This window comes from Leptonotus elevatus, chromosome 19 (assembly GCF_054856555.1).
Source record: "Leptonotus elevatus isolate MCC_2025b chromosome 19, RoL_Lele_1.0, whole genome shotgun sequence".
In the NCBI taxonomy this organism is placed as follows: Eukaryota; Metazoa; Chordata; class Actinopteri; order Syngnathiformes; family Syngnathidae; genus Leptonotus; species Leptonotus elevatus.
In genome coordinates this window covers 14,692,371-14,704,001 of record NC_141257.1, presented here as the reverse complement: position 1 = coordinate 14,704,001, position 11,631 = coordinate 14,692,371, and the positions used below count along the sequence as shown (strand labels likewise).

The following is an 11,631-nucleotide window of genomic DNA, read 5'->3' as shown; positions in this document are numbered from 1 at the left end:
TTTATTGAAACTGCTTTTAACGTTCACAACATTAGCACATCAAGCAACAGTTCAACATTTCCATCTTTGCTTATGAACATTATGTTAATACGCAAAAATGGAAACATTGAACTTAACATTTAACGTTTCGACATAAAAGGGAAAACCCAAAATTAAAACAATAAAGATAAAGAAAAATAACTGTAATAACTGTCAACTAAAGATAATACACGAAGGATTTTTAACGTACAGCATAAATACTTTTATTGTTTCTTTTCAACTTCAAGGAATGAATATACAAACCAAATTCTGCAAGGATTGGGGATTTGGAGTAACAAGCTTCACTCACCATACGTGACGTCTGCTGTCATGTGACCGACCAGGAAGGGCAGGATTTTTTTGACGGCAAGAGAAAACATTACGTCTATGTGTTCTTGCACAGCCAAATAAGCAAGTATTTCCCTAATCTATATCATTCTGCATGAAATAATCATTGTTATTAAACCGGTATTGCTGGATTAAACCATAGCCGATTTGAAGGTGACATTAAATGTCAATTAATTCCTTGAATGTTTTTCTGGTCTTTCAGCTTCACGTAGCTAGAATGCTAACAGCTGAGCGGAGCTCAGTTTCGTCTACGCAAATTTGCCTTAATCCACAGCAATGTGAATCCGTATGCGAATGTGGTATCTGGGCCTCGGCGCTTGTATACATTATTCACACTATATGTTCTCACTGTGGGTGAACAAATTTAATGTACGTGTTTGGGTGTTTATTTCGGTCATTTCTAGCGAGGCTTTAGCTGGCTAACCACTCAGCAAGCTCTGGTTAATCAGTGTTAACTGACCTCATTCGAAGTCCAATTAAATTATTCCGGAACCGTACTGGGATCACTTCAGTCGTCACTATAGTCACCACTCATTTGCCACACTAATAAAGCTTTCGTGATAAGCAGCCATACTGTAGGTTTGCTCAGTTTACCCTTCTGACAATTGAACCATTACACCTAAAACTCAATGCATGTGTACAGTATTTGACACGTATGTCCATTTGTGTGCAGCCAAAATTTCAAGCCAAACGGTCCTCGGAGAGATAACATGTCGTTCAGTCAAGGAGACAGTTATCGTCCAGTCCCTCGGGACTTCACCAGCCTCATCCAAACATGCACCTCCAATATCCAGAAGATCACACAAAACAGTAAGTGCTGCTGCCTCGTATTAATCTCAAACTAAAATATGCCACGAATCACTCATGCTTTAACTGGGGACTATGCCAGGATGTAACACATGTAAGTGATTGCATGAATGTTAGTAGATAATTTTCATGCAGGTATTGTTTTGGAATGGATTGTAATTTTTAGACACAATTTGTTTAAGGAAAGTCATTTTTAAGTTAACAAGTCTCCCACAGGAAACTAGCGATTGAGAATTAATGTTGGACTTGTTAGCCACACCCTTTTTTGAATTTACTATAATCAGTGAGGCGTTGCAGTTTTCAGGCTGGATTTACACTGCATGTCCATGCGTCCAATTCCAATTTAATGTCTTTATTCATTTATTTGAATGTCTATTTAATTGTATATTTCGAGTGGCACATATCCCATATTGCAACTGATTCTGATTCTGTGCATTTTTCCCCGTTCCATGCCACCATTACTCATATCCGAATAGTGCCACTCGAGCAAAAAAAAAAGAAAAAAAAAAGAGGGCGTAATTGTGTACCTTAGACCATGCAGAGGTTGACCACAAATTCCACAATCCATTGTGGGAGGCTGCTCTCTCTTTCGGGGGGGGGGGCGTGGGGTGTTGGGGGGGGGGGGGGGTGGAATGCAGAATCCGTGGCTGTGCAATTAATCAAAATTAAATTACAACTGCAATTATTACACCCCACAATTACAAAATCAGCATAATCGTAAAAAAAAAGAAAAAAGATTATTAATACAAATTTTTGAGTTTAAATTCAGTCATTTGCACCTTTTAAAACTTTTAAAATAATTAATGTAATACATTTTGTTTCATCCAAAATGAACTTGCATTATTGTTTCAAATAATTTAATTTGTTTTAATATTTTTTACGGTCAAACATTTTCTTGTTTTGCACCAAAATATTAATGATCGAGAGTACATTTATTACTAAAATAATCATGATTAATATCCCTTATAACTATAATATGTGTTTGTTGAATTCCAAATTTTGAGGTTCACTGGTTGAAATTGCCCAAATCATAACACAATAAGGTTGTTTTTTAATTACTATTTTTGTCAGATTATTTTGCGATAACATCACAATTTCTGATATGTGATTTAGCACCGGAGTGGAGCGTAACATTCATGAACCGTATTTTACTTGCTACTATTCTGTTAATGATTACCTTGTGAGTTATTCATATTGCAAATGTAGGCAGATATGAAAATAATTATTTTATTTCAATGAAGCCTCTCTTTGAAAAGATTGTGTGTCTCATGATGTAACTTGTGAGTTAATGACGAGAGTTAAAATAAAGACAGAGGGCCTTTGTTTTCTCCCAATGAACAGAGATTGGGCCATGTGATGTGACTGTCACATGCTGCTTCTTAAGCCACTTGCACATTGCCATTCCGATAAATCGTCTCATCAGAGGCGTTGCAGTGGAGATTAATTCACTCGCTGCTTTCAGACAAGTCAAGGAAGTGGGACATTGCCATGTTCTAATTGTGTGGTCTCGGAGTTGTTGTGGCTTGCTCAATTAAGATAATTCGATACACTACATGGCGATGTCAGTACGTTAAACATATGACAGTGAGTCAGAAAGAAAGCCAGTTTAGCTGACCACTGACCAGTATGTAAGGGGCATTAGAGTGCTATTAGCTCCTTACACATTAGCCACTTTCACACTGCATTCTCGGTAAATTGATGTATCACAGGGTTTATATTTATAGTACAACCAGGATTTATTTGCCTACCACTTTTCAGACAGAACTCATTATAGCATGACATTGCCATTTTCAAAATACGTCCCGTCCCCATTAACTCATTCACTCCCAGCCATTTTCACTGAAGCAACCCCCTTCGCTGCCGGCTGTTTTACTGGATTTTGCAAGGTCCGCAGAATATTCTGTTCTATTACTGTAAAAACATGGAACCTACCAAAAGAAAGATTAGAGTCTCTTCTATCATCAGGACAAAAAAGTATATTTGTATCTGTTTCCGTTTTGCAGCAATCAGCATTAGAATATAGCTAAGTTTGATCATTATTCACAAATCTGTTGAAAACACTGTCAAAAAGAGCTTGTTGCAACATGGCGCTGGCTGATCTCTTATACTCTGCTGCCACCTGCTGGCCGTTTTTTTGCAATGACTACATTGCTTTAAGCGACCTCTTCATGTCAGAAGCTGTATCAAAGCCTTCTGTATGCTCTAGCATGCAAAAAACTAGAGCTGTCAAACGATAAATTTTTTAAATCAGATTAATCACATTTTGGAATTTTGATTAATCTTGATTAATCGCTTAATAAAAAAGGCTTTTTTAATCAACATGTTTGTCCCTCCAAATTTGAATAGCACCGTTTATGTGTTAATTATTTTGATATTTAATGTTATGAGGACGTCTTCAACATTTTTTTATCCACTGCACACGCTCATCTGCCTCTTTTTCTAATCCGTTAATTACTTGCATAATTTAAAAAGGAAAAAAAATGACCCCAATATTTTGACATGCACAAATATTCTAAATGTGATACGCAAACATTTATTAAATGCTTTACTTTAATGCATGTATTTATGTTTATTGCTCAAACACAACCTGTGCTACCTTAAACGTAGCCATCCGCTGTCACGCTAAAGGATAATCTATGGTAAAAATTATTAGTGCGATTAATCTGCGTTAATTCATGATTAATGCGACAATTTTTTGTTATTAATTAATCAGTTAACGCTTTAACTTTGACAGCACTAGAAAAAACATAAAAAAAACGTTCTACTAAAACGGCGTTCTACTTTCTGTTGTAAATATTATGAGTTAGCGCAAATTCCTTTACTGAACCCCTTAAAAGACCCTTGCCACGGTTGCCACCATGTCACATCCGATCAAACAGACAAGTGTTGCATTTTCTCTACAGATTCACATTTATTTTCTTTCTTTCCTCTGACAGCCACTCAAATCAAGAATATGGTGAGCCAGTTGGGGACCAGACAAGACAACAGTGAACTTCAGGATCGGCTGTATGTACTCACGAAACAGAATTTGTCAGCTTCATTGTTTGAACTGTTAACTGTGCAAACACATTTTTCAACATTTTAACACTTTTTAGGTCACTAAATGTAATGAAGCAGACACTCACATATTTCACTGTTGAGCACAACACTAACTTACGGTAGACTTAAATTAAGCACATATACACATAGAAAGTTTGTCTATATGGTAAAAACACCCACAATATATCGTCTCAACTTAATTGTCACATAATTGCACAGTCATGCTTGAGGAGTTGCAAAGTTTTACATATTCCTCATAATCCTTCATATGGTTGTTTGCAAGCGGAGAAACGGATTTGTCGTTGAACAGCACTTCACTTTCACTTCATTTTTCAGCAGATCTTATATACAAAGTAGGCCACGACCTATATGCGTTTTTTAGGCTGATGCGATACTGATTTTTGGCAGAAAAAAAATACTGATTATCGATTAATCGGCCGATTATTTAAAAAAAATATATGTATATAATGCATCCATGGTGTACACACTTAAAGTGAGTACAGAAGAAAGTTACGATTGAATTCTATTAAAATAACTAGTTTTTTACACATTGGGAAGAATTTGTGCCTTTGCGTAGTGTTATCTCACCTATGGGTATGTGTTCCCACAGCATTTTTGTGTGATTATTCGTTATTTGAAGGAAAAACACACAGTCGATGCTAACTTCCGGTTCGCTTTTAGCATTAGCGCGAGGCTAGCAATGTTTTAAAAACGAAACATGTTTTGTATTTAAATATACAGGGGATGTTATTATTTTTTTTTGTTTGTTTTTTTTCTTCTTTTTTTTTTCTAGAGCTCAGTATTGTTCATTCGGAAATGTCATCATCGTTGCTCTTTTTTTTTTTTTTTTTTTTTTTTTTTAATATATATATATATATATATATATATATATATATATATATTTTTTTTGTGTGGGTGTGTATGTGCGTGCGTGCGTGCGTGCGTGCGTGCGTGCGTGTATTTGTTAGCTCACCAGAAAACCTATTAGAAAGAATCTCATACCGTTCACCTAAACCGAACACCAGGAGACCCGAGGGGACCAAAGAAAACCAAGGAAGGTGAAATCCAGCACCGACCAGACACCCCCCACCAGAACTCCTCCCCAGCCCAAGAAACATCCAGACCCCAACAAATCCAAAAAACATAAAATCAGGGGATGTTATTATTATTGTCGTGTGTTTAGTTTTACAGTTACCTCCAACTGGGATGTCATTGAACAGCTTAAAGGACGCTTAGGGACAACAGAATAAACAGAATAACATACGCTACACACTTGCTAGTTGCTAATGCTATGCAAGCAAAATGGTGCATTCGGGGTACTTTCAAAGCGTCTGAAACTTCGGTTTTCTTTGATTATAACATTTTAAGGGGAAAATAATCAGCCATTTGGCCCAATTGGCTATTTTTTTGGCAGATGTTTGAAGGGAAATAATCAGCTGATTATAATCGGCGGCTGGTTAATCGGTCGGGCCCTAATACAATGTTATTTTGACCGACATCAGTCTTGTCCAACCTGAACCATTTCTAGGGTAGAAGCCGTGGAAATACATTTAAAAATATGCGGGAAGATGACCTTGAAAAAATAATCGCATGATAAATTGCAATCGCAATATTGAGAAAACAATCACATAATTTTTCCAAATTGCTTGCCATTGAGTCACGAAGATAGACTTTCCAGTTTCCACCTCCTTGTAGTCCATGCACTCATTCGGTTGTTTTCGTTTCAAGACAGTATGAATACTTGAACTTCTTGTGTATATTCTTCTCGTCATATTTCAAAGTCTTGTTGAGTCTTTTGGGTGAAATGTCAGAGAAAAGCCACAGAGCAGCCATTACCCTGTGAAGCCTGCCAAATTATGTCACGTGAGGTTCTTTGAGGTCTTGCACGTGCAACACACTGTGGCAGTTTGACTTTCAATAATCCCCCCCAAACTAAAATTCCATAAAAGGACCTAAGGGGTTTTCAACACTAGAACAATTGAAGAAAACAGACACTCGTACCATTCTTTGTGTAACAACAAAATAATAATCATGATGTCGTGATAGACTGTGAACTTGTTTCTGTTTCCACAGGCAGCAGATACAACACTACACTAACCAGCTTGCAAAAGAAACCAACAAGCACCTGAAGGAGTTGGGCTCACTTCCTTTGCCAACCTCACCTTCAGAGCAAGTTAGTACAGCACACAGTAATCTTATCTTGTAGCCCTGAAATGTCATTTTAAAATCGCTGCCATCAATGTAATAATGTGAAATGACATATTATTAAGGTCTACATCCTCATCAGGGATAGACCGATTATCAGCTGGGGCGATTATCGGCGCCGATATTCAGCATTTTGATGAATATCGACATCGGCCTTTTTGAAGAATCATACGGCCGTTAATAGATCCATTTAACTCTATAACGGCAAACGTATCATTAAATATAAGACATTTTGAGCCCTCTATTTCACGAGTATAATATTTTTTTCCCCATTAAAACCCTGACGTAGATGATCTGACACATGCATTGCACGGATAATCCACTAGAGGGCAGTATCACCCAGCTGATGGATTTTCCAGCGACCTTGCAAGATCGCCCCAATTGAGAAAAGAGAGACACCTATACTTATTAATAGTGGGAAATGTTCTTTCTGATTTTTGGAAATACTAATATGTTGATATGTCTGTTTATTATTATATTTTTGACGGTTTTAAATGTACAAATTTAAAGCATTATGACCGGTTGTATCAAATATGACACAAATCAAAAGTCATATGCGGAAGTAATATATATATATATATATATATATATATATATATATATATACAAACAAATAAATGCATTTGTATTCAATTTTTGAATTATATTTTTTATATTCGTATTTATTTTTACTTTTAGTCATTCATTTATTTATAAAGTCATTTATTTTAGTCATTTGTTTATTTATTTAGTCATTTATTTATTTAAAATTTTGGCAGTTTTGGTCTATACTGCCAGGACGAAATGTTATTCTTGGGTTGGACTTTGTCATTGCAAACTGCCTTTCAATGGTGGAGTTTGTATTTTTTACATTTTTGATGCCGATATTTTCCCTTTTAGTGTAAATGAATATTGGCTCTAAATATCGGTTATCGGCGTCCCTGACTACTAATCATCGTTATCGGCCCTGAAAAAAAAAAAACATATCGATCTATCGCTAATCCTCATGATTGTGTTCAGTGTTACATGCAGAGTGCTTGCTCTTCACACAATTTCACTTATCTTGACTGCGGCCATCTTTCCTTCACCCTGCTGTTTCTAGAGGCAGCAGAAGATTCAGCGGGAAAGGCTTATGAATGATTTCTCCGCCGCTCTCAACAACTTCCAAGCAATCCAGCGGCGTGCAGCGGAGAAGGAGAAGGAATCAGTAGCCCGAGCAAGAGCCGGATCTCGCCTATCAGTACGTAGCAGGCTGTGAACTTTTTATAAATTATTCACGGTAACACAGTAGTTAAGCTTACATAGTAAACTCATATTCCACAAATGTAATATTAATCAGAATGTCATGTTTTGACTAGTGAGGTCACATATGACATATTATTGTCAAGAAATGTTTAAGGTTGACTTCCACTTTAAACATTTTTCTTTGTTTTATGTTTAGTTTGACAGGCAACCCCCCCCCCCCATTTTTTTTTTATATTGGTTCGTTTGTGCTTACATTGCATGACACTTTATTGCAAATGATGCTCTGACAATGAACCGAAGTCATGTAAATCACCTCACCTAAACATTTGAATTTTAAACATTATAGCCAGTGAACATTTCCCCCCTTGTTTTTCAGGCTGAAGACAGTTTGCGAGATGAAAAGCTTGTGTCTTTCGATAAGTAAGCGAATGCAAGATTTTTCCAGTTATGACATTTACGTATTGGGGCAAGTAAGTACTTTATTGATCCTGAAGAACATTCAGGATTTGTATTGACTGGAAGTGTATTATTATGCTGACGCATTCCCACATATGTTATTGTGTTTTTTATTCTCCACATTTTTTTCCGTGACACAACTCCCACATAATACTTCCGATTTACACCGTTCAAATTTCAACTTGCTTAAAAAATTCATGCCTCCCGGGGTATATATCGTCTTATTCCACGTAACTTACAGTATTCGCATAATTTAACGTTAAATATCAGGGACTGACATTGAACTTTTCCACGGCCACTTTCATGCATACAACTTATCATTGCCAGATCTCTGATATTATTATTGATATTGCTAGGTGGCGCAGTTGGTAAAGTGCATTGTCCCGGAGGTTGCCGGTTCGAATCCCATCTTCGACTGTACATTGCAAATATATCCATAGCTGTTATGCTAAGTGATATACATGTATACCAACTGACTATCATATCAGGAAATTGATTCTATTTTCACTGAAATAACCCTTACCAACCTTAGATGATTGCAGTTAAAGTTTTCTTTTTATCGATTTGTCAATTAACTACAATTAATTTTAGCATTCAGCTTTTCAGCATTCCCACGCAATTTCTGCAGAAATTGCTCTTTGTCTAGTTTTTAGAATTAATTTGTATGGAATTTAGAAATTATTAATTAAATGGCCATTCATTAATATTATTAATGATTCGATGACTTGAAGTCACACAGAGTCAGCGTTGTTTCAGATGAAATGGTGTAAAAAGAATATTGTTGCCAAAATTGACAATAGTTTTACTTGGTAGTAACTTCAGGAAACACCGAACACAGTAATTAAACAAAACATTGTCAGTGTCAATCCACATACATACTCCACACAGATAGAATCCAATTCTTCACTGTTTTATGGCCAACAGTCAGGATGACTGGGGTCAAATGACCACTCAGACGGAGGAGGCGGCCATCACAGAGGAGGACCTGGAACTTATTAAGGAGAGAGAAACCAACATCAGACAACTGGAGGTCAAGCCTCTTCCTCTCGATAATCATCACCCAATCAAAATTCCTAATACATCACTGCGACATCACTTTTGTTTATTGTTCTTGTTGTTTGTTACAGTCAGACATTTTGGATGTCAACCAGATTTTTAAGGACCTCGCAGTGATGATCCATGATCAAGGAGAGATGATTGGTGAGAAGAAGCAGTTTTTTTCAATCAAAAAGTTGTTTGACAGTAAACAATTAATAGAAAAAAGTCAACGAATGGAATTATGAAGTTATAAATAAAATAAACCCAATACACTTGTTTGTTTTCCTCAAAATTTTTATTAAATTGTCACGCCGTCCAACAGTTGGATCAGTGGAGAAAACATATATATATATATTATATATATAATATATATTATATTTTATATATATATATTATATATATATATATATATTATATAATATATATATTATTTATATATATATATTATATCTATATATATATTATTTATATATATATATTATATATATATATATTAATTATATATATATATTAATTATATATATTATATATATATATTAATTATGTATATATATATTAATTATATATATATATATATATATTAATTATATATATATATATGTATATATATGGATGTGTGTGTATATATATATATATATATATATGTGTATATATATATGGATGTGTGTGTATATATATATGTATATGTGTATGTATATATATATATATGTGTATATATATATATATATATATGGATGTGTATATATATGGATGTGTGTGTATATATATATATGGATGTGTGTATATATATATATGGATGTGTGTATATATATATATATATATGTGTATATATATATATATGTGTATATATATATATATATATGTGTATATATATATATATATATACATATATATATATATGTGTATATATATATATATATATATATATATATGTGTATATATATATATATATAATTATCAAAATATATTTTTACATTTGTTTCATATTGCACACCTTTACTATACACTGTGCATGTGTTGTTTTGCAGATAGCATTGAGGCAAATGTGGAGAATGCTGAAGTTCATGTGGATCGAGGAGCAGAGCAACTACAGAGAGCCGCCTACTACCAAGTAAGTTTTTCTTTAGTGTTATTCTTTAGTGTTAATGTACTGTCTACTTGTCTAGTAGTGTATTTAGTTTTAGATTATGCTGCAATATAAAGTAATCATAGCAGTGTCAATTTCACTTTATGTACTCAGATTGCCTCCTTCCTTTATTCCCTGCTAACAACATTTTGCTTGCCTTTTGCCAGCAAAAGTCCCGGAAGAAGATGTGCATCCTGGCATTGGTTTGCTCCATTGCGCTGGTCATTCTTGGTATCATCATCTGGCAGGTGTCCAAGTGACTTCACTCCACGCTAATTGCATCATTATTGTTATATTTTACGTCGTCCTCCTCCCACCTGAAAGTACCTGCTTGGCATCACAAGAAGAGCGGATAGAAACTGTACTGCTCACTACATCAGGATTGCCGGCATAGATTAGTGCAGAGCTGCAAACATGCTAAACTCAGCTGACCATGGATTTTATTTTATTTATTTTTTCTTGGTAAAAGAGCATCACACATTTGAACTGTTTTAAGGGGAATTGAGGTGGTGAAGGGGAGTGATTTATTTGGTTTTCTTTTCTGCACTTATACTCACTGTCGCTGTATTTCAAATGTTTAATTATTGCAATTAGCAGACCAAACCAGGAAGGAATATAAAATATTATGATTGGGGCGGCTTGTGTGTATTACTTTGGTCATCTCTTCTCGTGGCACCTTCTCATAAAAAAAGGGTTTATATTGCACAGTTGAAGTGTTGCGCAAGTCAGTTGTAAACATTGCTGAGAGTTGGCTCGGGCCTTTAGTAAACACATGGCCGGGATGACTCCAGGTGGTGATTGTAGTATAACTGTTGTATACAGTACATGTCTTAACAGGTAAAAGTAAATCCATATTTGTAAATATTACACTGTTCTGCATTATAGCCTGCCATATACAGTATATTGCAAACCCAATGCCTGTCCTAAGAAGCATTGAATTGATTTATATGACTCATGTCAGTATATGTAATAAATGTCTTGATTACAGTGCTTCAACTGTGGGTTTTGTTTGTTTGTTTGTTTTGATTACACAATGCTTTGTCAAAAATTAGAGTGGAATCAAGATAAATTATTTTCAATGTATAGGTGGGGTTGTGCGGAAAGGCAGGTATTTGGTACCCTTTTAACAAATACAATTTTACTTTAACTCAAAACTGAGGAACGGAAGTAGAATACTAATTAGGACTACATCCTATAAAGTCAACACCAACAGCCTCAACAGGCAAATGCTGAATTTGAAAAAGCAATTCTGGCTCTAGTAGGACCACCAGGGGGCGCTGATGTATTTTGCATTGTGAAAGAGGTTTACATTCGGGGTCTATTATCTACCATTTATCCTCACTCGGGTCGCGGGCCGATGTAGCCAAACA

General features: G+C 35.2%; 1 protein-coding gene across 3 annotated transcripts; it reads left to right on the top strand.

Moving 5' to 3' along the window:
* Nucleotides 1-342: 342 nt before the first annotated feature.
* On the top strand, nt 343-11,257 carry stx12 (syntaxin 12). Of its 3 annotated transcripts, none has more exons than XM_086063285.1 (10): nt 343-429; nt 1,040-1,176; nt 4,110-4,179; nt 6,286-6,385; nt 7,499-7,636; nt 8,018-8,061; nt 9,022-9,127; nt 9,225-9,297; nt 10,164-10,246; nt 10,429-11,257. In XM_086063285.1, the coding sequence occupies exons 2-10, from the start codon at nt 1,077-1,079 to the stop codon at nt 10,519-10,521; spliced, it is 807 nt and encodes a 268-aa protein (XP_085919411.1). In that variant the 5' UTR covers nt 343-429; nt 1,040-1,076; the 3' UTR covers nt 10,522-11,257. The 3 variants fall into 3 exon arrangements, with proteins under 3 accessions (XP_085919411.1, XP_085919413.1, XP_085919412.1); XM_086063287.1 differs by having other exon boundaries at nt 347-433; XM_086063286.1 differs by having other exon boundaries at nt 373-519.
* The last annotated feature ends 374 nt before the right edge of the window (nt 11,258-11,631 follow it).

Excerpts from the sequence above, each read along its gene's own strand:
- stx12 (XM_086063285.1), top strand. The coding sequence starts at position 1,077 with ATGTCGTTCAGTCAAGGAGACAGTTATCGTCCAGTCCCTCGGGACTTC. Across the intron at positions 8,062-9,021 it reads AAGCTTGTGTCTTTCGATAA|TCAGGATGACTGGGGTCAAA; the intron begins GTAAGCGAATGC and ends TATGGCCAACAG. Across the intron at positions 9,128-9,224 it reads CCAACATCAGACAACTGGAG|TCAGACATTTTGGATGTCAA; the intron begins GTCAAGCCTCTT and ends TGTTTGTTACAG.